The 21,621-nt window shown below is 48.0% G+C and overlaps 1 protein-coding gene across 3 annotated transcripts in view; it reads left to right on the forward strand.

Annotated features, from left to right (window-relative positions):
- Positions 1-21,621, forward strand: part of WDFY4 (WDFY family member 4) — a 252,064-nt gene that overhangs the window by 32,072 nt on the left and 198,371 nt on the right. For all 3 annotated transcript variants that reach the window (XM_010854420.1, XM_010854422.1, XM_010854421.1), the window contains exons 4-11: positions 873-985; positions 3,000-3,134; positions 5,721-5,910; positions 8,224-8,413; positions 10,451-10,608; positions 12,100-12,552; positions 13,600-13,704; positions 15,150-15,340. In XM_010854420.1, coding sequence (XP_010852722.1) covers positions 873-985; positions 3,000-3,134; positions 5,721-5,910; positions 8,224-8,413; positions 10,451-10,608; positions 12,100-12,552; positions 13,600-13,704; positions 15,150-15,340 — 1,535 coding nt within the window. The remainder of the gene's footprint in view (positions 1-872; positions 986-2,999; positions 3,135-5,720; positions 5,911-8,223; positions 8,414-10,450; positions 10,609-12,099; positions 12,553-13,599; positions 13,705-15,149; positions 15,341-21,621) is intronic.

The raw sequence follows: 21,621 nt of genomic DNA on the forward strand, positions 1-21,621 counted from the left end.
AAGAGCTGTCCTGGAGGACCTCATGCAGAGCAAAACAGCTCTGTGGGCCCCTCCCAGGCCTCTGGCGAAGCCCCTCTGCTTTCTAGGGGAGTTAGAGCAGAGCCTTTGAACATGTACAGCAGGCCAGGTTCTGACCCTGAGGACCCTGGAGAAGAGAGGAAAAGGCCAGAAGAGGGAAGAGAAGGCGAACTTGGGAAAATTTGCTGCTCTTGGGAGGGACACACACTCACACCACTGACCCTACCCTATGTATGTGTGTGATATATATACACACCTACACACACAGACGCTGCTCCCCCCAACACGCGCACACACACACACACACACACACACGCACACACACACGCGCACACACACGCACACAAAACCAAAGCCAAGCAAATTTCCTGCTATAGGTCTCCTGACTCACATCCTTTCCTTCATGGAGTTGGACCCCCAGAGCCTGGGCTATGAGGCGGAGAGCAGAAGGAGATGCCAGGGGAAAGGAATAGCTTGAGCATCGTGTAGATGGAGGACTCCCTGCGACAAAAGGGGCTGTGTGCCATAGGAAGTGGGGAGAAGACACTGGATTGTGGCAAGTCCAGTTGCTGAGGAGCTTGTTCTTATTATTTAGCAATAGGGAGCCATTGATGGCTGTTGAACAGGCATGAAGGCATGATAAAAGCTATCCTCCAAGGAGATTAATGCTGACAGAGAATGGAATGTTTGGTGTAGATACAGGCATCACTGTTGGGCGTGCAAGAGGCGGAGGTTCCGTAAGGATGCTAAGGCATACCTTGGGGAGAGAGGGGCCCAAGTGGAGGGAAGCTGGGTGACCTGGCCACCGCACGGCCTGCTGGTGACACTTTCTCTCCTCCCCACACTGTTGCCAGAGCAAGCACGGGTGGCAGCCGGGAAGCTGCTGCAGTGGAAGGGAGATGCGGACGTGCCTCAGGAAGGTCACCTACTCCTGAAGTCGGTGTATGTGCTCACGGGGACGGATGCCGTAAGTTCCAGGCCCCACTGGCCCCGCCTCCCTGGCTGGGCACGTCTCACCAGTGTCCCAGCACAGGGCAGTGGAATTCCTCCAGGGTGCTTTCTTTCCACGAAACTGACCTACAGCTTTTCCCCCTCGACGCCCCTTGGATAAAGAACATGGACTCCAGAGTCTGAAATCCTGCCTAGTCTCATCCTGCCTTTTCACCTTGTGTGCCACCTTGCACACATTCTTTGATTTCTTTGCATCTCTGTTGTGCTGTTAATTTTAAAGTTAGAGATAATAGTGCTTCCCTTCTAGGGTTAGTGTGAGGATCAGTGATGGGTGATGTGTAGACTACATTTCCTGTGTGTCAGGGCGGGGCTGGGTGCACGCCATGCATTGTGCAGTTAATCCTCCCAAGACCCTGGAATCAGATTGCAGTGATGCTGCGCTGGTGATGACAATCAGGTTTGCCTGTGACGTGCAGCCTGTCTGACTCCATGCTTTAGCCACTGCTCTTTACTGCCTCCTGCTGAACTAAAGGAGCCAGGCCTGTAGGCACCTGCCCTGTGCTGCACCAGAGATGAAAACGACCGCTATTCCTTCTTACCCTCCAGGCCCCATCCTGGCTGTGTTCATCCCACCATGAGGCGGGGACCTTGAGTGGTCTGCCGATGATGGGTGGCCTCTCAGAAGCAGCCCCCAGAAGCTGTGGCCATCAGCATAAAGGACCCAAAGTCCTGTGCAGGGCAGGTCCAGAGGCTCCTCTGTCTAGTGAGAGTGCCCACTGTGAGTGTCCTGGTGCCCAGCCTAGGAGCAGCAGGGAACCAGGCTGGGGTGGTGGCTGCCCTCTGTCTAGTGGTGAACACGGGCATCTGACGGGCATTTGGAGATGGTACCAGGAAGCGGGAGAGGAGCATGGCAAACAGTTGCTCACCAGCGGGAGGACCACCTGCCTGACATTTCCTCTCTGTGAACCACCTGGACCACATCAGGGACAGTGACCCGGAGCACAGGGTAGGGGCTCTTCACCCGCTGAGGAAGGCCTGTTTTCAGCATGGGCAGTAAAAACCTAAAGCCTTGCTTTCTGCTGGGAGGAGTCTGCCTCCAAAGCAGTGAGAGAGTAAGCAGTTGGCTTTCTGGGGAGATGGTGCAGTTCAGAGCACAGGGAGAGACACCCTGAGTGCGGCCACGCAGGGGCATGTGCCCGATACAGGCGGCAGACATTACCTGCAGTGAAAACCTTTAGGCACCAGCAGCCTGGTGCTGGCCCAGACTGTACATTCTTCCTTTCTCTTTTCTAACGTACCCACCGTGTCTGTCAGCTTAGTCAATAGGGTGGGATATTGTGTGCTTTATATTAGCCACACGCGTGCTCTCTCACACTCATGTATGTGCACACACATGCAGAGGTTACAGTGCGGTGACACAGTGGGGCTGCAGGCAGAGCCCGTGGAGAGAGGCCCTGTGACGCTGCACACTCAGGCTGATCCCTCTGTTCTGACTCCTTGTCCTCTGTCTGGCAGTCCTGGGGCTGCTGAGGTGTGTGGCTCTCTGGGTTATTGGTCCTCACTGATAGGGCTGTTTGGGTCAAGCTGAGGTCTTGGATCTGAGCAAGGGGATGGAAAGGGCCCTGATCATGTCCTTAATTCAGATGCTTGAACTTGTTCTCAGCCACCTCTTCCTGACTGAGTTTCCAGTTCCCTCATCAGGAGGAAACCTGTCAAAACCAGTGGTGTGATTGCCAGGAATGCCCTTGATTTCTGCTCTGCAGCAGCCCCCCCCTCCTTTCCTTCCTATCATCTATCGTGTAAAAGATACATCTACCTAGCACATAATACACACTTTATGTAAACTTAACCTTCACAGCTGTCCCTCTGGCCCTAAAATTGTCTCCATTCCTAATTGAGAATGTGTCGCCCAGAGAGAGGAAGTGACTTCCCCAAGTTCGTGGCTGAAAGAAACGAGTTGGATGACCTCTCTGGTCTGGGTCTGGAGCTGTGCTCTGCAGCCCTGGGTCACGTCTGAACTTCCCTTGCAGGAGACGCTGGGCAGAGTTGCTGAATCTGGGCTCCCAGCCCTGCTCCTCCAGTGCCTTTACCTGTTCTTTGTTTTTCCTCTGGAAACGGATGAGCTTTTAGAGAGTGATGTTCAAGTTCAGAGGATGTTTGTGCAGGTGAGTAGGGGAAGGGCTGGACTCCCTGGGCCTAGGCCAAGCTGCTTCTTGGTCCTCCAACCTGCTTCTCCAACCTCCTCTGGTCTCTCTCTACCCCTAGCTCTGAGCCTCCTCTATTCTCCTGGAGGGCCCAGCTCACCCCTTCACCCCTAGGCTCTGCAAAGGCTGTGGAATCCCGTGCATTTGGAAGACAGAGTTTCTCTCCGCCTCCTTGTATCTCTGTGTTGCCCTTGTTTTCTCTCCGCCTCCTTGTATCTCTGTGTTGCCCTTGTTCTCTTCCAGAACAGTGTGCTTCTCCTCCTCCTCTGCTTGGCTGCACCAACTTCTTGTCCTCCAGTCTGTGTTCTAGGGTCCTGCCCACCCTCCTGGACACCTGGAACCTCCTGTCTCTGGCCCCTGCACCTCTGAGAACAAACTCGCTAAGCCCCCTTTGTGTAACTCTATAAGAACTTTCTATATACCAGCCTTGTGCCCTAACCTTACACCCATCACCTGCCTGAGTCCTGTCTTTCATCACAGGATGTGAATGGTATTGTCATCTTCATTCAGCGTGATCTAAAGTACGGTGAGTAAACACGAGTCCAGAGTCCAAGTGGCTCAGTGGTAAAGAATTCACCTGCCAAGCAGGAGACATGGGTTCAGCCCTGGGTCAGGAAGATCCCCTGTAGAAAGAAATGGAAGTTTACTCCAGTATTCTTGCCCGGGAAATCCCATGGTCAGAGGAGCCTGGCGGGCTATGGTCCGTGGGGTCACAAAACAGTGGGACATAACTTAGCGACTCAACAACAGTAAGGGTCATAGAGGAGATGGGTGGGGGCAGGGATTGGAACCCTGGGGATCTGGCTTCGGAGTCTGCATTTAAGCGCTCTGTGGGGTCACCTCCATCTCTCCTCTCGGACCATCTCAGGCCACTGTCACGTGCGGTGTGCTCCTGTCACTGCCCGTCTTTCCTGTCCTTTCTAACTGGCAGAGACTTTTCACATAACTTCTCACCTCTCTCCCCTACCCCTTTACTGACAAGTTCTGCTTTCTCAGCTTCTGGAGTGCTGTGTTCTCCAGAAAACTCCTCTGGCCTCTCCAGTGGAGGCGGGGTACTGTCTGCCTTCCTTCTCTTTGCGCCTTGGCCAGGGTATCACACGGAGCAGGTACACAGGACCATTTGGGAACCGCCAGTGCAGCTGGCCACTGAACATGCGTGTTCACACCTGCGCCCATCTTAGACCAATGCTCAAGCCAGAATCCTCGTTACCTGTGGGTATCTCACGAGTTCTGCCAGATTCCACTTATGCAGGGCTGTCCCCTAAGCTTCACTTGTTAGAAATGTAGGCCTCATTTGCCCACATATAAATCATATTTTAAGTGGTGGTCAGGACACAGTACTGGGTACTTAAACAAGTCTTTATTGTGTGGTTTCCACGCGCTCTGCAGGGAATTAATGCAGCCCTGTCTTCAGTGGTCCTCTCTATGTATGGACAGAATGTGAGCCACAGCGATACCACCTCAAGGTTCTTCAGAGTTTCCTTATTTCATTCCACAAAAATGTACAGAGCTCCTCTTGGGTGCATCTCTATACTAGACCCACACCCTCTCATAGAGATAACAGAGAGATGGAGAAGCCAACTGGGGAGAACAATCGCATGGATAAAGGAGCAGCGTCCAGTTTTTTAAATGCTCTGATGGAAAACTGAGAGATGTGCTTGGAAATGAGAGCCAGGGGACCTGACTTACGGTTGAGCACAAATGGAGACACTTCTGAGGAAATGGCATTGAACCAGGGAGCTGAAGGTTGGGATGGAGATGTGAAGGGGGAGGAGACAGGAGAGGAGAAGAAACAGCTGGCCAGGTGAAGGGTCGCATGGCCACAATCACCGGCCATCTTCAGGGGAGACCAGAAAAGGGGGGCTGTCTCCAGTTCCATGACTATCCAGCTGAGACCATCACTGTGCAAAAAGGGGCTCAAGGATTTGGGCAGAAAGAGCTTTCTGTATTCGCCAAAGTGGAGGAGGGTCCCCACAAGACCACCAAGAGCCAAAAGGAGAGTGCACAGGGTAACATGAGGGAAGAGGCAGGGCTGGGCCATGCGGAACCCTGAGCCATGTTAGAGCGTTTGGTTTCCATGCCCGTGCACAGTAGGTTTTCAGGAGGTAACCATAGGAACATGGGATGGATGGGGGCAAGAAGTCCAGCTAGGAGGTTACAGGATAGCGCTCGTAATTTTACAGAGAAGTAGAGGTTGAGTGCCAGCCAGGGATCCAGGAACACAGCTCTCTTTTTAAATAGCACCGTTAATTCTGTATTTTAATCACAGGTGGCGTTTTCTGCATGTCTGTGTAATAAGACACCTCTCTGAGTCAAACACTCTTGTGTTATTCTGACATGGAAAGGATAACCACTGCTTGTACTGGGTTAGGAGTCCACATTTTAGCCCTGCCACCTTTTTATGGGTGGCTGTTGACCTTACCAGTCTCAGGCAGAGGGTGATCATCCACAATTCTCTCTCTCCTGCTGAGACAAGGAAAAGTAAGGAACAAATTCATTATAGGAAGGAGGCTTCCTAACCAGAGACTTTGTATTTTTTCCCCTCAGATGTTGCTCAACATTTGCGGAGAGGCTCAGAGTCTGGAGGGACTTCTCTCAGGAAATGAACTCCAGTCTCTCATGATTGCCACGACATGTCTTCGAGAGCACAGCTGCTGCTTTTGGAAGGAGCCCACCTTCTGTGTGCTGAAGACCATCTCCAAGGCCCAGAACGTCGGCGTCATCCAATACCTGCAGGGTATGACCCTGGGAGACCAGGGATGGTCTGTGGGCACACTTTCTAGAATAAGACCCCGGGATGCCCTGGCAGCATCAGCATAGATTCCAGGGATCCAAAAAGAGATGAACAAACAGGGTTTTCACTGATGTCCAGTTATGCCTGGTGGGTGACCCTGTGTTACTTGGGCCCACTCGTGACGGGGCTTTTACTCTTCATTTTGATGATCTGTTGGAAGGGAGAGGGAAAGGGCAACTTACTACACATACTGTCAAACACATGCTATGCTGAGCTCATTCATATATTATCTAATTTTTTGAGCTAGATATTGATGATTAATGCCATTTTGTAGTGAGGAAGCAGATGATTGAGCGCGATAGAAGAATTTGCCAAGGCTCCCCAGCTAGTGAAAAAGAGAGTCACATATTAAACCCGAGATGCCAATTCCGGCGCCTTAGGCTCTGCTCTGGACAGTGTGTATAAGAGTTAAGGACTTCGGTTCTGAGGTCGGACAGCCAGGCTGTGGGCTCCGGCCCTGTCCCCCTAGCTGAGTGGCCTTGAGCACTTTACTGCCTGTGTGCTCAAGCTCCTTTGTCTGTAAAGTGGAGATAACAACCCCGCTGATCTCACTGGATTGCTGGGATGCATTAATGAGTTGGCATATTTGAAGCCCTCAGATAGTACCTGGCAGTGGGTGCCCCATTGGTCAGCATCCCAGCATCATTACGTGGCTGTGATCAAAGGTTGTATCCTGAGGGAATCAATTCTAGCTGTCCCAGGACTTCCCTTAGCATCGTCTGTCTCCCAAGGACGCGGGTAATGCTGGGAAGCACAGACACCTCTGTGGCCTGCAGAATCTTGGGAAAATGTATTGGCCTCCTTTGAGATGCTGGCCCACCGTGGGGCAGGGAGGGAGGCTCTGCAAGGATAACGTGGATGAGTAGGTTCTGACAAAAGTCTTCAGCGGACCTTCGCAGCACCGTTGTTCAGCTTCACCAGCTGAAGTGCCTCTTAGGAACACAGCCGTCCATCTCTTGGGTTAACTCCGAGGGATCTGAGCCTGCCACTGTGACCTGCTTGTCCACAAGCACTTGTCCCATGACTTGTCTTCTTTCTGGGACCCCTTATAATAGAGGGTGTCGGGGGTGAGAGCTGGGCACATGCAAGTCCCCCCTCTCACTGTAACCGAGCCCTGGGATAAAACATCATCCCGTTTCATCCCGTTTCATGACTGAAATTTCCCGATGAAGCTATGGTTCAGCAGTAATAGTGTAAGGCTGAGCCAGGCCTGAGGTGCTCAGCAACAGGCACCCTTCACAGGCTAGAGTCAGAGACCCCTGAGAAAAGCTGCCTGCCTTGGTGTCAGGGGTCTCTCACTGTGGTCATTATTCTCACCGGAAAAAAAAAAAAAAAGCCATGTTATGGAGATGTAGTCACCTAGAGTCCTGTGCCCAGGGCCCCTGCAGGGGAATGAGTATATTCCATGGGCCTGTAGGCTGAGGAGAAGGTCAGGAAGTGAGCACTAGGCTGGTGTCTCCCTGCCAAGCCGGTGACTCTCAGTGCTTCCCTGCCCAGCATGCAGTCCTGGGAGCATGTCCTTGGCTCACAGGTGAGGGACTGAACATGCCTTATCTCAAATTTTGAGAGACACTTTTCCTGAACACTGGCGTGGCTTTCCTGGCATTCAGAAGAGGCTTCTCCTAACAAAAGAGCCCTAAAAACAGTGATCCATCAAAATGCAAACCCAATGGCATCTTTCTGCTGACTCAATTCTTCCCCTGGCCTCTCACAGCTCTGGGGTAAACGGTGCGTTCCATAGCAGGCCACACACCAGCTGGACCGTCTTCCGTCCTCTGCCTTGTGGAGCACGCTTCCAGGCTCCAACCCTCTGGATTCTTTAGTAGCTGAAACACGCCTTCTTTTTGCCCTTCATCTTCCCGCGTGTTCATGTATCCTTCCCTGCACTTTTCATCAAGCTAATTTCTGCACAGCATTGCTTCCTTAAGGTCTCCTGTGACGCTCAGGTCTTGTGTCTTGCCTTTTGTTATCTAATGGACCTGGATTCCTCTGCATGCTGGGAATTAGGGGCAGAGGGCTAAGAGATTTTCATCCTCTTCCTTTTTAACTTACTCTCCATCTGGGCCCCAGAGCGTGGCTCTCAGGATGACACTTCTCAGAAAGGCAGCTTCTTCTTGATCCAAGAGTCAACAGAAGCATTTTAGAAGAATTCTTATTCACATCTTGACATGCAATTTAAAATCAGGTGGGGAGGGAATGACCACTGCAGCAAACCTATTGTCTCTGAGCTCAGCGTGGGTGTGTTTCCTCCTACAGCCATGGATTGCATCAAGATCTCCCTCCAGAACCTCTCCAGGCTTGTTGACACCCTCCCCGCTCCTGAGGTGAGCGAGGTAGTGAGCCTCGTCTTGGGCTTTGTGAAGGACTCCTATCCCATCTCCTCAGCTCTGTTCCTGGAGTTTGAGACCGGGGAGGGCTACCCTCTGCTGCTCAAAGTGTTACTTCGGTAAGTGGCTGCGCTTGGTGGGAAAGAAACAGCGGAGGCTGAGGTCCTCAGAATCATATATGGTGCTCTGGAGAAAGATATTGAGGCTTCTCAGAATGTCTTCTGAAATACAAATCTCCATAGATCGTGTCCAGAGAGACTTTACTGTGAAAGTAATTCAATGTGCAGCTGAGTTTGAAGTTAACTTCTTTAGGAAACCAATGGGCGAGCTCAATAACAGCTTTACCGAGTCCATTTGGTGGCGTATCCTGCCAGCTTGCCTGCTAGTCTGACAGTCTCCTGTCAGAGTCCACACCCTCTGTTGGAAGGCTTTCTAGGATGGCTGTGACGAGCTCTGCCTGTATGCTGTGGGGCTGGAAGTGCCCACAGGTCAGCAAACCCCAGGACTAGCCCTCTACCAATGACTGGTAGAAGCTGATTGATATGCACCCGGCAAAGTTGCCCCTTGGGTGGGATAGCTGTACTTTGCCTTCCAGAGTCCCCAGGAGGACTAAGGTCCAACTGCTCTTGCTTGATAATGTTCCTGTACTGGCTTCCTTCCATTCTCTGTCTCAGAGGGCCTTTCCCTTACTGTTTTTCTCAAATTATTCATCCGTGGGAACCACACAAAGATGTGACTCAGCAAACTCTGGACTAATTTCCTCCACTCTTAATTGCTATGTCATCTTCAAGTTGGGTTCAGGGATTGGATAAACCAAGGGATGGAAGTGAAAGAAACTTGCTGATGGCCTGAACTCTCCCACTGGTTATGGGGAAGCTCGATAAGGGCAAAGCCACAAAAATTCCCTTGGCTTCACTCTGACTATGAGCAGCGTTGCTCATCTGTAGGGTGCAGATTATCACTGTGCTTCACAGATTTTGCTACAGAGTCAGGCTTTTAGTTTAGAGGGAGGACCCGGATAAGGGGACTGAAATCCCAAGGGAATGGGATTAGATGACAACATCCAGAGGACCTTCCTCCAAAGGCACACACAGAATGAACATCTCCATGTGTTTAGTCTGTCAGACTCAGACTTAATCTTAGACTCAGTCGTGTCTGACTCTTTGTGATCCCATGGACTATAGCTCACTGTAGCTGTCCAGGGAATTTCCCAGGCAAGAATACTGGAGTGGGTTGCCATTCCTTTCTCCAGGGGATCTTACCAATCCAGGGATGGAACCCAGGTCTCCCGCATTGCAGGTGGATTCTTTACTGTCTGAGCCACCAGGGAAGCCCAAGGAATGTATCTATGAGAATGCCATGTTTTACATGAGTTTGGACCATCACTGACTGGTGACTGCTACCATGGACGTCTCTGTCATAGCAATTCCTCAATATCTCTTTGGTTAAATGGCTGGTTGGTTTTCCCCAGACTTCTTGTGGAAGGCAGGAGGGAAAATAAACTGTCCAGGGAATGTCAGAAAGGACCCATATCGGCTCATTTGTTTTCCTTTTTGCCTTAATGGAAGTCACACTGCCAGTACTTTTACTCTTGACATGACAATGAAACTTAAGAGACCATTCTCCATGAGAAGAGCAAGGCAGCCCACCACACATAAGTAGCTGAAAACGAAAGAAATACCCACCCTTGAAATAAGCATGAAGAAATCTAATAAAGTCCAATTATTTCCCATGCTGTTTGTATTGTTGCTCTTCTGAAATATCAAATCTCTCATTTTGGGGTTGCTCTGACCTGTTGGTGCCTGAGGCCCGTACATTTTGGGGGTCCTTCCATGGAAAGCAGCTCTCCTGTGAGCAGTTGCTGTGGCTCTGCTCAGAGGTTCCTCTGTATACAGAGATATTTCAGATACCTGAAATACAGGTTTCTCTGTATTCTATCTCTGCAAGTCCTTAGATCTAGGGCTGATGCTTACAGTGACTTTTATCCACCCGCCACCCCCCTGCCATGCCTTTCGGTGCTAAACTGGTGGAGATCTTTGGGGTCCTGCCGAGCACTGTGATCTTCATTGCCTCTGCCTCTCTGTGACCAGCACCTTGAGCAAACCTGGCTGTTCTGTCCAAGACATCCAGGGAGCTGGTCTCGTCTGTCCCCACAGGTACGACGGACTGACCCAGAGCGAGGCTGACCCCCACCTGGAGGAGCTCCTCGGGCTGGTGGTGTGGCTGACAACCTGTGGGAGGTCAGAGCTGAAAGTGTTCGACAGCATCACTTACCCGCAGCTTGAAGGCTTCAAGTTCCATCAGGAGGCTTCCGGTGGGTCTGGCTGTCTCTGGGTGCCTTGTGCCCTGACAAGGCGGTGCCGGCCATTTCCTGCTTCTCCATGCAGAAACAAACCTGTGGCAGCTGTCAGTGACCCAGTAGGGCCTGATTCTGTCATGCCTTTGGGGGATTACCTATGTACTGAGAATCTCTCCCTTACACATTTTTCCAAATGCCCTGGGTGAGACTTAGAGGAAATGTTTGCTCAAATAATGGAGACAGTCAGTCTGTGGTTTCCACTCTCACCTCTGACGTGACTTCCTCGGTGACATCTGCTTGTCTAACAGGGGCTGATGGCCCTGAAATAGCAACCCAGGCTCAGAGTCAGTGCCCCCTTAGTTCTATGATATATTGATTGATTGATTGACTGATGAATTCAATCAACATGTACTGATGCTTCTGTCCAGCAGCCACTCTGCACCATGCTGGAAACCACTGTCAACAGGCCAGGTGTCTGTGCCTTAAAGATGCTCTACAGAGACCGAGCTATACATTCCGATGCTCTACATAAACCCCGAGCTATAATCTACTCAGTAACTGGCTGATAAATAAGAACAGTTACATGAAGGGTGGGGTTTAGCTCTGCCTGGGTCAGTCAGGAAACTGCACAGAGAGTCTCATTCAAGAGAGGTCTCAAGGCAAAGGATGGGTGGGCCAGGAAGGAAGGAGGGGGATGAAGTGGAGGGTGAAAAGCTGTGAGGCCAGTGTAGGAAAAGCCACTGGATGTGACTCCAGCAGACACACAGGGCAGTGTGTGGACTAGAGAGGAGTTTCAGAAACATTTTGAGTGTCTGAGGCAGGGAGAGCTGGAAGTAGAGAGTTCTGTGAGGATGTGTCTCAAGGGCAGGATAGAATGAGGCTTCACCTATCTGGAGAGAAAAGGGGGGATGGGTTCAGATGGTCTTTTTATTTAATAACTTGTCTAGAAATGAAACTGACTTTGCTTAGTAATCTTTAGCATCATTTGATTTTAACTAATTGAAACCAGTCCTCCAGCCCCGTGCTGCCAGTGGAAATATAATGTGAGCCACATTACATAATTTTAAATGTTCTAATTACAAAATTTTTAAAATTAAGAAGAAACAGGTTACATTATTTTTCATAATATATTTTATTTAACTCTATATAGCCAAAATATTACCATCAAAAATGTGATCATACAAATAACCGTTAATGATTTTTTTCATCGTGTTCATTTCTTTGTGCTATGTCTTAGAAATCTGGCGTGTATTTTTAACTCATGGCACGCCTGGATTCACAGTAGCCACGTTTCAATGCTTAATCAGCCAGCACGTCTTGGACAATGCAGCTCTAACCTTACTCATAGCCTAGGCAGATGGCTTCTCTGGACTTCTGATAGATATTTACTACAGGAATTAGAAAGTAGAAACTTTAAATGGCACATCCTCCTGATAATTTAACCACATATTTTTAGGCATAGTCAAGAAAAATGGCTTGCAGGATGATTCCTTTTTGCATCTTCAGGGGTGACTGTGAAGAATCTTCAGGCCTTTCAAGTCCTGCAGAATGTTTTCCACAAAGTCAGCGACCCCATCATCTGCACCAAAGTCCTGTCGTCCATCAGGACCATGTGGACCTGGAACCCCCGCAACTTCTTCCTCCTGGAGTGGACCCTGCAGCCCATCTCGCAGTTCGTGGAGATCGTGCCCCTGAAGCCGACCCTGGTGCAGAGGCACTTCTTCCAGATGCTGGAGGCCCTGGTGTTCGAGCTGCATTATGTGCCCCACGAGATCCTGCGGAAGGTGCAGCGCCTGATCCAGGAGAGCCCGGAGTCACTGTGTACCCTCGTGGCCCTGCAGAGTGTCCTCAGGATTGCTGGTGGCGACCCGCTCTTCACTGACATTTTCCGGGACTCGGGGCTCCTGGGTCTGCTGCTGGCCCAGCTACGGAAGCACGCCAAGATCCTGAGGAAGTCAGGTGCCTCCCTGGAGCATCGGAGGGGAAGTGGGGAATGGGCCGGGGTCAGTGTTAGCCGGGCCAGGTCCGTGTGCCAGCACCACCACCCATCAACAGAACAGAGAGAAGTGAGTGTGCAAATGTTGCGTGCTGCCATGAGGCTTAGAGAGAGTACCCTTGGGATCCACGGCTTCACAGAGCAGCCAGCCTCCCTGTTCTCTGTAACTTGCTTGCTCCTCCCCACGATAAGTTGAGAGGGATAGGTGTAACTTTAAGCCAACTCATGGGACTAACTCAGGCCTGATGAGTCCTAAGCTATCAGATACCTCCTGCGCCAGTTATTGTCTGAGTATGTAGATGGGTAGATGGGGAGACAGGGCCTCAGGAGTGCAAAAGGGAAAGGGCTTTCAGAGAGGCCTGAGCTCGGGGTGGGGGAAAGGTGTGGGGTCACCTCTGGGCTCTACTGGAACATGGCCACCTTGCTCACATGGGGCTGTAGGGCCCAGTGGTCTCCCACTTGGAACAGAGGTCAGCAACCAGGGCCTTGCTGGCCCAGCTTGCCCCTCTAACCTTGGGCACACTATTGTGTGCCCTGCTGGGTTGTATGCCCGTGGCTTCTTGGCAGCATCCCCTCGCCTCTGCCTCAGGAGTGCTGGCCTGGGTTATCTTCCTGCCTAACCATGCCCCATACATGTACCTTGGATTTTCCTATAAGCCTTCCAGGGGATTCAGATGCAATTCAAGTGAGAGAGCTTCTGATGTAGGGATTGTAGGGTCACATCTTACAAGTTGGGATGCACACTCCTTTATAATGGAAGCATGATATTCATCTTTCTTTAAGAAGATAGATATTGGACATGTCAATGGACATGAGTTTGAGCAAACTCCAGGAGACAGTGAAGAACAGGGAACCTGGTGTGCTGCAGTCCATGGGATCATGAAAAGCTGGACACGACCCAGTGACTGAACAACGACAACAAAGAGGGTAGAAAAATGATGGAACTGGAGATTTGGGGCCATAGCACGTGTGCTTAAAATTTTGTTTTCATTGTTTCTTAAATATGGCAGGAAACAAAGAGGTCAATCCTGGAGTTCAAGATACAGAAAGAGAGCTGACTTGTGTGATGCTGAAAACGGTGGTCACGCTTCTGAAAGGGTCAGTTAGGAATGCAGGTGAGAACGGTACCAAATTCACACTGTGACTGCTTGGGGAAGCACTGGCTATTTCCTGATGATTTATGTCAGTGTTCAAAGGCTACATCCAAAGAATAGCCAACACTATCACTGTGGCTAATGTCCATTTACTGCTTTATGTCTGCTGATCATCAGTAAATTGGTAGACACATCAGTTGACACTTTTTACTGTTTAGTTTGCTAAATAAGGTTGTGAGTCAAAGAGTTATCTTAAATTTATGAGACCACAGAAACCCCATTTCCCTCAAGTAAAATCTTTTAATATCCTGCTGCACTGACTATAGATGCTTTTATAAAAGGATTCAAATTGCAAAATATTGTTATCATTTTTAAGAGATATAATTTGATGTGCTTCTAGCCCATGATGGATTTAATAGCTTCGTTCATTAAAAAAAAAAAAAAAAAATTAGCTTCCTGAGATCATGTGGCTCCCATGTTTAAAAATACATGCATAAAGCATATGCATGTATGTTATACTATGAAGCAGATGCATCAACAAAGTGACATGAATGGCTTTGGGGATGTGGTGCGTCTTTACCTGGGGCCCTCACAGGTCAACTATATCAAATGTGAATGACTATTTCATTATGGTAGAGCATCTCTAATGTGAGACTATAAAAGACTTCCTGGAGATTCTGGTTAACAGGGAGATACATATTCCTAGGTTCCCTCCCAGAGATCTAATTATCAGGTCAAGGTAGAGCCCAGAAATCTACTTTTAAAAGGCCCCCTAGGTGATTCCATGTGAGGAATACCCGGCCCATAATTGGGAAATTCTGCTTCATGGAGTTGACCAGCTCTAATCCACATCATGCCATTTGAATGATCCAGTTACTTCCTAGTTCTTATTCTACATGTAATTACTCCAAAGATCAGTCCCGGGGAAGAAATTCTTAGGATTACTTTTAAACAAAAAACATACCGTTAGCCAAATTTCTTTGATTCTGCTCCCCCCACCCCCATCCCAAGAAACTGCTTATGAATTAAATACATTCTTAAATTCCGACTTGCTTTCAACAAGACTTTAGGCAGAGATAAGAATTGATAAGATAAGAATTGCCATTGGCCCTGGATTAGGGATTATGTGGAAATAAATGTCAGAGGTACATCCAGTTAAAGTTTATACTACTTAGAAAAGGGGGAAAAAAAAAAAAAAGAAAAGGGGGAGGGTGGTTTCAAAAGCAGAATTCTCACTGGAGAAGAAAGAGTTTTCTTTTTAATTCTCAGCTCCATAGTTTCTCTATTCCTCTTCTTATTTTAACAGTAAGTATTAATTTTGGAAAAAAAGTTTCTAATGGGTGGAAAAAACATATACATATGTAGCCAAACATACTTGGAAATTGTAAAGAAAAGCTGTTCTTATAATTGAAACTAAAGTCCCAAGACGCCCACCACTCTAGCAATACTGTCTGTCTGGTCCCCAGTTGTCCTGAAAGACCACGGCATGGTGCCCTTCATCAAGATCTTCCTGGATGGCGAGTGCTACCGGGCAGCCTCGCTCAGCATCTTGGAGCAGCTCTCAGTCATCAACGCAGAGGAGTACATGAGCATCATTGTGGGCGCTTTGTGCTCGTCCACTCAAGGGGAAATACAGCTGAAACTGGACCTCCTGAAGGTGATGTCAAGTCCTCCTTTGTGATGGGCTTTCCTATGGACCTGCAGCCAGTGGTTGGCATTTGCCCATGCGTTCATTCCCTCACTTGGTCACTTATCATGCAGGCAGAGTAGTACTAGCTGCTGTCACACATAAATCCCACCCACTCAATAGCCTGGCACATTAGAGGTTTCTTACATATGGTCCAATCAGTAATTGGGAGGAATGTCATTCAGGGAAAACTGTCACCTAGGCACCTAATCCAGCCAGCAGACAAGGGAAGGGAGAGCAGAGAAAATGGCGCACACTCTTTTTCTGGCCTAGAACTGGTGCATGTCCAGTTTTCTTTGGGCAGGATTCATCTGGATGCATGAGGTGCCAGGAAATGCAGTCCTTGGTTGGGCAGTTACTTCCCAGCCACACTGGAAACTATGGAAGTGGAGCCTGAATCGGTGGTGGCCAAGCTGCGGCCTCGTTTAGCTGTCCAGCCTTTAGTGAGCATGTACCAGATAACCAGGCCTGATGCAGAGTGCCCGGGACACACAGCTGAATGGAACTCAGCCCTTGCTAACTGGTAGCTCTAGCCTAGGACTAATATTAAGTAAGCAATCATGGTGATGCAGCATGGTTATGCCCTGGTAGATGCTGAAAGCAGGCTGCCATGGGAACAGAGAAGTAGAAATTGCCTTGCATGTTTGAGGAAGGGTCACAGAGGAGGGAACGTCTGAAGTGGGAAGAGGAAGCCAAAGGCAGTCAAAGGCACAGGAACAGTGGTTTCACAGGGAGAAGTCAAACTAGGGTGTCACCTATGGACAACAAAGAAAAGCGTATCTATATTTTTTAATAATATTGTTAACCATCATCGAATTATCTTAAAATAGTTAAAGATGATAGTAAGTATCATCACCCTTACAGCTCTCACAATTTTCTTTCTGTTCCTGCTTTTCCATTTCTTTTGCCTGTGGGGGCTTATATCTTTAACAAAAATCTTCTATCTTTCATTTATGGTTGTTTAAGAGAAGAGCAGACTGAAATGCAAATATCCCCCAGGGAACTGATCTGGGGGCCTGTCACGTCTATGTGCAGAAGAACCTGCATGCAAAGCGCACTCCTGTTGCATTACCATGTTATACTGGACACTGGTGAATTTCGTATAATACAAAGTTGCTCTCACTTCCAAAATAAAACCCTCAACCATATTTAGCCATGAGATGACATGACCCTTATGGCAGAAAGTGAAGAGGAACTAAAAAGCCTCTTGATGAAAGTGAAAGAGGAGAGTGAAAAAGTTGGCTTAAAGCTCAACATTCAGAAAACTAAGATCATGGCATCTGGTCCCATCACTTCATGGCAAATAGATGGGGAAACAGTGGAAACAGTGTTAGACTTTATATCTGGGGGCTCTAAAATCACTGCAGATGGTGATTGCAGCCATGAAATTAAAAGATGCTTAATCCTTGGAAGGACAGTTATGACCAACCTAGAAAGCATATTAAAAAGCACAGACATTACTTTGCCAACAAAGGTCTGTCTAGTCAAGGCTATGTCCAGTGGTCATGTATGGATGTGAGAGTTGGACTGTGAAGAAAGCTGAGTGCTGAAGAATTGATGTTTTTGAACTGTGTTGTTGGAGAAGACTCTTGAGAGTCCCTTGGACTGCATGGAGATCCAACCAGTCCATCCTAAAGGAGATCAGTCCTAGGTGTTCATTGGAAGGCCTGATGCTAAAGCTGAAACTCCAATACTTTGGCCACCTCATGTGAAGAGTTGACTCATTGGAAAATACCCTGATGCTGGGAGGGATTAGGGGCAGGAGGAGAAGGAGACAACAGAGGATGAGATGGCTGGATGGCATCACTGACTTGATGGATGTGAGTTTGAGTGAACTCTGGGAGTTGGTGATGGACAGGGAGGCCTGGTGTGCTGTGATTCATGGAGTCGCGAAGAGTCGGACACGACTGAGCGACAGAACTGAACTGAACTGAGCTGATCTCAGTACAAAACCATTTTAACAGTTAGAGAACGACATTCAGTTTATTTTACCAACTTAATTTCCTAGCAAAGCCAGTGTCAGGCACTGATGTAGCGGTATTCATGTTATCTGATGACCTAAGCCTGTGGAGCTCAGCATAGCCAATGTGTCATGAGAAGCCCACCCCAAAGTGACCTTTTGACTATAGTTATCATGCATTTCATAGATGACAAGAACCAAAACAGTGATTTCATCACAGAGTCAGAAAATCAGTGAAGGTGATGGAACAAAAAAGGAAAGTTAAAGGTCTTTTTAAAGACACTAGAGTTCCATGGTTATGTGAAGTAATAGGTCTGAAGGGAGCATGTAGAGGGAAGATTAAGGCAGAGAGATAGCAAGAATTAATAAGAGTTTATAGCTGGAGAGCACCTTGGCTTCACATGGTCCACTCCTGATGTGGCAGTAGAGACAGGCCCGGAGAGATTCTAACACTCAAAGGTGAAGTTGAATTTGAATCTAAGACTAGCGACTAAAAATTTGGTGATCTTTTCTCTTCACCATGCTCTTTGTTGAATTTTTTTCTCATATGTCTCTGTTCAAGTTAATTTGAATGAGGGACAGGGAAGGCAGGGACCAAGGCAGTCAGGACTTTGATTTTCTCTTGGATGAATAATTGGAATCCCTAACTGTACCTGGCATTTCCACATTCATAGTGTTTTGGAGAGGACAGTGTTTTTGTGTCTATTACAGAAAAGCTCTCTGCTTCGCTCCAAAGTTCATCTTGTTTACCCGATAGCCCAGAGGCACCATCCTGGAGTGTCAGACCTTGGGTAATAGGACTGAATTTCCAGAATTAGCCATGTGAAGCCATGGTGTTTTACAGATTCAGTATCGTTTCAGTATCACAGCATCGAGGGAGTACATCAGGGATGAATAGTGTGTGAGCTTTTTTAACACAGTCATACTCTGGGCTTCCCTCATAGCTCATACCTCATAGTTGGTAAAGAATCCACCTGCAATGCAGGAGACCCCAGTTCGATTCTTGGGTCGGGAAGATCCTCTGGAGAAGGGATAGGCTACCCACTCCAGTATTCTGGCCTGGAGAATTCCATGGACTGCATAGTCCTTGGGGTTGCAGAGAGTCAGAGACGACTGAGTGATTTTCACTTTGACTTTCACCCTGTGCTCAATGCGTTGTCTTCTTCCTGGGTACCAAGTTACTGCTGGGCAGTGAGGAGGGTGCCTGGAGCCTCCATGGCTTTTCCGGGACCAGGCTGATAACACACTGAAGCTCTGGTGGGTTGTGGGGAAGGATTGGGCCCCAGAGCCTGTTCCAGGCGTGCCCACCATCGAGTCCTATGAACAACTAGCCAACATTTGCTGGAATCTGATGTGAGATAGGCCTTTGTTTTAAATCACCTTGGGAACCCCTTGGGAAACAAAGATGTGAAATTAGTTCTGGCTAGATTTCCCTTTTTGGTGGTTGAGAGTGTGCTTGCGCTGTGCCTGCAAAGTGGGTCAGATGTAGAATGAAGGGGGAGTGATGGAATGTGGGGACCTCCACCCCACCACCTGATCAAGGCTTGCCATCTCTGAAGTATATTCACATCATGGTGCCACCCTCACTTCCCTTCCCTGAGAGTTAGCCAGCTGCTCTGGAGGAGAAAATTCCTCCAGAAACATGTGACTTAAGGCAGTTGCTTCCAAAAATCCAGTGGTGCTTCCATACCAATACAGAAGCACATGTGACTTCACCACCTAATTCTGGCAAATGATAACCGAGTTAAAGAATAATGTAAGCAAATGAATTTCCTCTCCACGGCCAGTGGGACCATGATTGGGTTATGCACAAATTCAGATTGATTTGCTAATATACATTTAGCTGTTCAACTCTGAGCTTAATTGCATTACCTCACCCGTCTTCCAGCATGACACATGGAAAATTATGAGGAATAACAAATAATAGAATGTGAAATAAATCCTGTTAGTCTTAACATAGTTAGCGCTTTGCAGCAGACATCCATTTTATAGATTCAAGCTGGAGGAATACTAACTCAGAGACGATGACATGGTAACTGAGTTAAGGAGGAGAAAATGTGCTTAACGCTGACCTTTCTTGAAATGTGTCAACCCTAGCCTGATTACTTTGACTTCAGCTGATTAAATTTACTCCCTTCCGCGGACTTGCAAGCCTAGGTGATGCATTATCATGCAAAGTTGAATGACAGTAATGGAGACCCTCCTCCTAGGCCCCCAGTTCCTGACAAATCGTTTCCCGAAGTAGCGCAGTATTTATTTTCCTTTATGATAGAAATGTTTCTCTTTAGTTGCTATGAAATTAAGTCTTTGTAATTAGATTTTGGACTCTTTACTTTATGACTCTGCAAATATGAAATTAACCCCATCCCAAGAAATAATAGAGAAGCCTGAGTTCTAATGACATTACCCCCATTTTAGATAATGACTCTGAATTTAATAAATCAAACAAAGCAACAATTAAGGACAGCCATTCCTTTTTTTCTTCCCCCCTCCCTATAGGAGGAGAGAAGTGCCATCTAGGAATTAAGGGGATAGACCCTCTGAGAGACACAGATCATAAGGATGGCTATTATTGTGTTGCTCTCTTTTTAAAATATCTGCTCTCAGCACTCGGAATGACGGAGATCTGATGAGCAATGTTTGGTATAAAGCTGGACAATTGGAAGGTGGTTTCTTAAGGGAAGAGGGGAGTTTTGGCGGTCATCTAGCCCTCAGACAATTGCTTATAATCTGATTGGTTTTATTTGTTAATCGTTCTCTTTTTTGGGTGTTTATTTTGTCACATGTCATGTGATAAACAGACTTCCATTCATTCCATTTGCCCTGAATAGCGTAATAGGGGTTTTCAGAGCTATTGAAAGCACTCACACAAACTTAGACAGTTTAACACCCTAGAGCCTCAGATTTCTTGATGTATCGGTACTTTATTTTTCATGGCACTAGTCACATTGAGACAGGTTGAGACAGACAATGCTGAGCCACACGCTGATGGTCAGTCAGCCTTTCATGTGGATTATCAGATGGCAGGAAGAGACCACCCCTGCCACTCAGCATGCTTGAAGGCTAGAGCGCATTTCCACCTTGGTAAAGAAGCATTAATTCTGTCCAGAGTGAGTCACTCGTACAAGACAGGCCCAGACGACTGGCTCCAGAGCCCCAGGGTTGGGGGTGGGATTTGGGGAAGGCAGCTGTGGTGGTGCTGTGTATTCAGAGAAAGTCCCTGCCTCGTCTAGGGAACTCTGTGCTGCTGAACCGTAAGCTTTTACACTCACCAACATTACGATCCCGGGGAATCTGTTCTCATAGTCTGCATATAATCTTCTTTTTCAGGACCTGTCTATAAATGCAATCTTTCCTGGGTTTTGAGCCAAATACAGAATTAGTTGGACTTCCCTGTTGTCTCAGTGGTAAAGAATCTGCCTGCCAATGCAGTCGACGTGGGTTTGATCCCTGAGTCAGGAAGCTCCCCTGGAAAAGGAAATGGCAACCTGCTCCAGTATTCTTGCCTGAGAAATGCCATGGATGGAGGAGCGTGGCAGGCTACAGCCCATGGGGTTGCAAAAAGAGTCGGACATGACTTAGTGACTAAACACAACAGGAGTAGTTAAGTGATATCCTCACATAGGAGGAGAAAGCAGCTGTCACTGGAAACTCTAGTTCTTAGTGTTTCAATTTGCCTCTGTCTGTCAGTCTGGAAATCCCATTTCCCTGAACCATGTCCCATGACTCTGATTTCATCCCCTGTTAGTGGGTGACCCTGATGCTGAGTTTCTTTTAAAGAACAAAATAATTCAATTTCCCCACAGCCATCCCCCAGAGCTGTGGTGGGCAGTCATTGATCTAACCACCATAAGTCATGCATTTCCTTTTCCAATAACTGGGAAAAGATCAATTGACCCATATTAGTGCGGATGAATCTTTCTGCCTCACTGTATATGATAATTTGTCCATTTTGAGCATAATCATGACCTTTGGCCTTGTATAGATTCTCCTCATTTCTATAATCTTTGTTTTGTGTACTTGAAATGTCGTTGATGGGGCCGTGGGAACACTTTGGGCAGCTTCTCGGTCATCATTTCTCTCCCGCTTTGAAAGGGTCCTTTGTTGTGTGCCTTAGCTTAGTTTTGGCTCATTTCACACTTTCCTACCCCATGCCTGGGTTCACCGTCCGCCAAGCAGTTCAAGCTTCTTGTAGCAGAATATAATCTTAGATAACAAAGTTTGGGTTCCAGTGGTACACATTATAGTGTTTCAGATAAACACTAGTGTTAGGTTGGAGTTACCAGCATTT

Source organism: Bison bison, unplaced genomic scaffold, assembly GCF_000754665.1.
Source record: "Bison bison bison isolate TAMUID 2011002044 unplaced genomic scaffold, Bison_UMD1.0 scf7180017864341, whole genome shotgun sequence".
NCBI classification, from domain to species: Eukaryota; Metazoa; Chordata; class Mammalia; order Artiodactyla; family Bovidae; genus Bison; species Bison bison.